This window comes from Myripristis murdjan, chromosome 16, assembly GCF_902150065.1.
Source record: "Myripristis murdjan chromosome 16, fMyrMur1.1, whole genome shotgun sequence".
NCBI classification, from domain to species: domain Eukaryota; kingdom Metazoa; phylum Chordata; class Actinopteri; order Holocentriformes; family Holocentridae; genus Myripristis; species Myripristis murdjan.
In genome coordinates, this window is record NC_043995.1 from 31,701,581 (window position 1) to 31,706,580 (window position 5,000).

The 5,000-nt window shown below is 49.6% G+C and overlaps 1 protein-coding gene across 2 annotated transcripts in view; it reads left to right on the top strand.

Moving 5' to 3' along the window:
* Positions 1 to 5,000, top strand: part of bbs9 (Bardet-Biedl syndrome 9) — a 174,145-nt gene that overhangs the window by 64,708 nt on the left and 104,437 nt on the right. For both annotated transcript variants that reach the window (XM_030073159.1, XM_030073160.1), the window contains 2 exons: positions 1 to 88; positions 289 to 441. The exon at positions 1 to 88 is cut by the window's left edge and continues 85 nt beyond it. In XM_030073159.1, the coding sequence (XP_029929019.1) occupies positions 1 to 88; positions 289 to 441 (241 nt within the window). The remainder of the gene's footprint in view (positions 89 to 288; positions 442 to 5,000) is intronic.

Here is a 5,000-nt window from a genome sequence, read left to right on the forward strand (position 1 = left end):
CAAACAGGGAGTCAAAGACTTCAGGAACAGCTTCAGCGGCCCGCTTCCCCTGCAGGAGTACTTCCTGTCTGTTGACCACCACTTCCAGGTAACACACACACACACACACACACGCACACACACACACAGATACAAATACACAAAGGCATACAAACCTCATCAGGTGTAATATCATTTCCTGGCATAATGTGCAGTCATTGAATGTTTTGCATACACATGCTCTTATGCAGATGGTGTGTGTGTGTGTGTGTGTGTGTGTGTGTGTGTGTGTGTGTGTGTGTGTGTCAGCTGCGTGTCAGTGCTCAGCAGTACCAGGACCTGCTGTCGGAGCGAGCCGTGCAGTTCAGAGCCATCCAGCGCCGCCTGCTGACCCGCTTCAAAGACAAAACACCTGCACCGCTGCAGAACCTGGACACACTGCTGGACGCCACCTACAGCCAGGTAACACACACACACACACACACACACACACACACACACACACACGCTGGGGACGTGTTAGTGCAGATTTACTGTGTGAGAACTGCATTCTGCTGATTTACGGATTTCCTGTCTTTAGCTGATTAGCTGTTAGCCCACACCCAGCGGGTGGGAGACACACACACACACACACACACACACACACACACACACACAGACCAGCTTACAACGACTCACACCTGCTGACATGCATAAATGATTGATTTTCTGTATGAAGGGCCGTTTTTTTGCTTTTTCTTGGCGGAATTCACCTACTGTGTGTGTGTGTGTGTGTGTGTGTGTGTGTGTGTGGTTTCTGGCTTTGTGTGTAACCTGGTCTGCATTTGTGTTGTACCCTCCATTCCATTGTATGTATGACTGTGTGTGTGTGTGTGTGTGATGGTTCCTTGCCCTCGCTGTTTACACTGGAGGTTTTCTTGGCGGCCATTGGTTCAGATCATTAGCCGCTCGTTAGCGCTGTGACATCATGGCGTCCTCGTTGGCTGTGAAACCTGTCGGTCTGTGTGATCAGGTCCACGCTCGTCCTCACGCTGCTGTAATGCTCAGAGGGAGTTCTCTCAGACGCTGAGTCCAACATAATGACAGGAAGTGAATCAGCCTGTTGACGTGTTCATGCTCACGTGAAATAAAATAAATAAAAACAACGTGCGGGCGGCGCGCTAACAGAGAGCCAGCTGGAGGTGTGTGTGCCGCTTTAAATGACTTTGTTTCAATTTCATTTCAATTCAATTTTATTTATTTGTATAGCCCAGAATCACAAATTACAAATTTGTCTCAAAGGGCTTTACAGCTCTGTCGAGTGTGTTCTGCCTGTTTCTGCTTCATCGAAACTAAGAGACAACATTTAACAAACACAGTGACAAAGACACGACGACACAATCAGATCAGAATCAGAAACACATGAAACACACGTTTAATGTCTGTGAATGTCACTCAGACAGCAAACACAAGCGTTTAAATCAATCCAGGATCACTGAGATGACTTTAAATCTGTCATTTTAATACTTAAACATTGTTTTCTAGCATTTTTTTTTGTTGTTTCCCCTAATCTTGCATAAAATTTTTGCTAATTTCCTAGTTGCCTTTTTTCACGGTTTTGAAAGAAATCAAGTGACCTTGCTCAGGTTCCAAAGTCTAAAGCAGATGAGTGAAGCACAGAAAGGAAAGGTAGCTTGTCATTTTCTTAAATCATTTCTATTTCGAGCCTGAACCACTGAGGAAATCCATTATTACATCATGACATCATGAAATCAGAGCTACAGAGAAAATAGTTATAAAGCAACATTCAGTTCAGTACACAAGGCCTTTCTGACCCCTGAGCCACACAGAAACACTGGGTTGTTCCCCTCAGTTTGTGCTTAATCCCTTAATTCCAGTGGAGATAATCTGAATGCTTCAGTCCAGCGATGTGCTGCGTGTGCTTCAAACTGTGAGGCGGCGCTTTGGGGAGGACCCTCTCCTGTTTCAGCAGGACAGGCCCGGTGCTCCAAACCAGGACCATAAACAAATGGTTTACCCCGAGCCTGGAGCTGCAGCCACCGCACACCTTTGGGATGAGTCCTGTGCTGAACCCGAACCCAAACCAGGTGCAGAGGACCAACGCCGCAGTAATGCCCCGGCTCTGAGATGAAACATGGGTGTGGTGTTAACGTGTCCACATGTCTTTGGCCCTGCAGTTCATCAGAAGAGGCCCCGTCACAGGCTGATGCAACAGGAGGTCCCTCTGCACCGTCCCAGCCTCGGCGCTCGGCTCGCTCAGTCTGACAGCATTTCTCCGTTCAAGGCTTCCTGTTGTCACTGCTGTCCATCACCATCATCATCCTCTCTCTCTCTCTCTCCCTCTCTCTCTCTCTCTCTCCCTCTCTCTCTCTCTCCCTCTCTTCCCGCTATCCACTGCCTCACATGCGGGAAGTTTCTGACACACTATACACTCTGTAATGTATACACACCCGCCATAATGGAGGCTATCGACGGCGAGTCGGAAGACTGATGAACGCGTCAAATTAATAATTCATATCCATGTTAGGAGCTGATATGAGTCCAGAGCCAGCTCAGCAGTCTGCTCTCGCTCCGGGTTTGGGAAAAACACAATCTGATGTTTAATGTAGAGTTGAAATTCGAGATAGATAAAGCCGAGAGTCAAATATACATGTCACTTGATTTTTTATATTCGCTTTTCTCCAAAAGGAAGGTTCACTTGACATGCAAACTGTTCTGAGCTCAGTTAATGGCCACTGGCCTCCCAGCAGACTCGGAGGCTTCTTTTGGAGGTTTGGCTTTAATGTGGGTGGGAACACTGAGACACCCTGCCCCCCCCCCAAAAAATATAAAACATCCATTTTGAAGCTGTTTGGTAACGAGATAGATGATTTTTATGTTGTAGAATCACAGGCCTTTTCCTGGTTAACACACACACACACTCCTAAATGTTCCAACTTCATTTATGAGGAATCATGTTTGTCAAACAGCCTTAAATACTGCAGTACCCATGAGCCTCGTGGGCCGTTACACTGAGGAGAGGATGGCAGCTGAAGCAGCCAAAAAGGTATTTTCTTCATCTGGTGCAAAATCAGTGAGAATTCAATCCACAGTGACGCTGCCTGATCACATCCACTGGTTGTCACTGATAGAAAATGTGCAGCAGTTCAGCGACTGTCTGTTTCTCATGGCAATGCATTGTGGGACTTGTAGTTGATTGATCGAACACAGGCTTGTATCTTTGGCCTTTTTTGTGATGAATCTGAATTCTTTCAACACAGTTTTTTAGTTCCATTCACAGTTTTTTTTTTTTTGGATTGTCTGATTGAAAATGCTCAAACAGAGCAACATTGGATTTGGGAAAATGAATCGCTACTTTCACTTCTGGAGCTGAGGCCACACTTTGCTCAGAGGCACTTCAGCAGTCTTTGTTGAAGGAGGCTCTTCTCACCCAAATGTTTTTTTGTTTTTTTTTTTCCATTTGGGTATTTGAACGTGTCAGGCCTCTCCCCGTCCAGAGGCTCCAGACGTGCGTGGCCGTCCTGCCGCTCTCAGGTTGTTTACCTTGTGAACCTGCAGCTCCGCTCTGACGTCGGCACCGCCGTTCGGCACGACAATGGGAAAGGAATGCGTGGCCAATCAGGAATGCTGGTGAATCAGGCACCGCTTTGATTTCAGCCCGGAGGAATGTCTGCCGGGTAAAGTTTCCACATCAATCTGAGGCGACGTGATGGGAAGGGACGGGACGGGTCGGGACGGGATGGGGTTTCCCCCTCGTCGGCGGTGCGTGTCTCCACATGCGGCGGCCGGCCATCGCCGCCAAGCCGCCACAGATAAGAGGAGAGCGCTCGCTGCAAGAGCACTCTGTGGTCGGCTGTGCATTTATGCAGCCCGGGATAATATTTCCATTGTTCATGCTGCTTTCATGGGGCTATATTTTATTCATGAAGCCGCGAGAGCGAGCGAGCAACATCTGACTTAGTGTGTGTGTGTGTGTGTGTGTGTGTAAGAGCAGGAAACGTTTTCATCCGCCGACCACAGCGGCTGATGGATTCCCAAACACGGCGGCCGTTGGCTCTGTTTTACCAGCCAGATGTGATTGATGAGATGTGGAATAGAGTGGGAGCCCTGACTGATGGCTGGCTACCTGTCACAACGGTTAGCACAAGGCTAAATTTACCAGCGTTTGGTTGGTGGTAATTTCCCAGCGTGTGTGTGTGTGTGTGTCTCAGTGCTGGGGTGCTGAGGTGTGTTTCTCCCCCCATCGCTCCTTAAAAAGCCATCCGTCAGCGCTGCCTCTGTGCCTTACTCTCTCCCCTCTAACTGGTCTTTGATTAATCTGCGGCAGCCAGAGGTTAGCCGGGCGTTAGCGCTCCTCAGCTAACTAACACGCTAACCTCTGGGTCTGGGGGAAACCCTGGGCTGTCACTCAAAGAAAAAAAAAAAACAAGAAAAGAGAAGTTGGTGGAAGTGGATGAAGAGAGGGCAGAAATAAGGAGGGAGGCTTTCCACTTTCTATAAATATTTCCCCCGGTGCCGTTTCCTCTGGAGGCAGAACGTCCAGCGTTTGTTGGTGTTTGCATTCACGCCGCGAGCAAGAGGCCTCGTCTGGGACAGCCGGGCCGGGCCGGGCCGAGCCAGGCCGGGCCGGGCCGAGCCGGGCCGGGCCGAGCCGGGCCGGGCCGGGCCGGGCCGGGCCGAGCCGGGCCGGGCCGGGCCGGGCCTCCCTTTAATTATCAGTTCAAACAGTGGAGCGGGGCGGCTCGGTGACTGACAGGCTGTCCAGGGGCCTCGGGCCCCTAATGGAGGCTTCTGGTCGACAGCAGCTTGATTTATCTGGCCCCAAATGGAGCTCTAAACACAGATCCCACTGTGGAGCGGGACCACCACCATTAATGACTGGGCCGTGTGTGTGTGTGTGTGTGTGTGTGTGTGCATGTGTGTGTGTGTGTGTGTGAGGAACTCTGTGTTCACAAACATGTATATACGTGTGCACTCCCATTTAAGCCGTTTGTGTGTTTGCACATTGACACCCAGTGTGT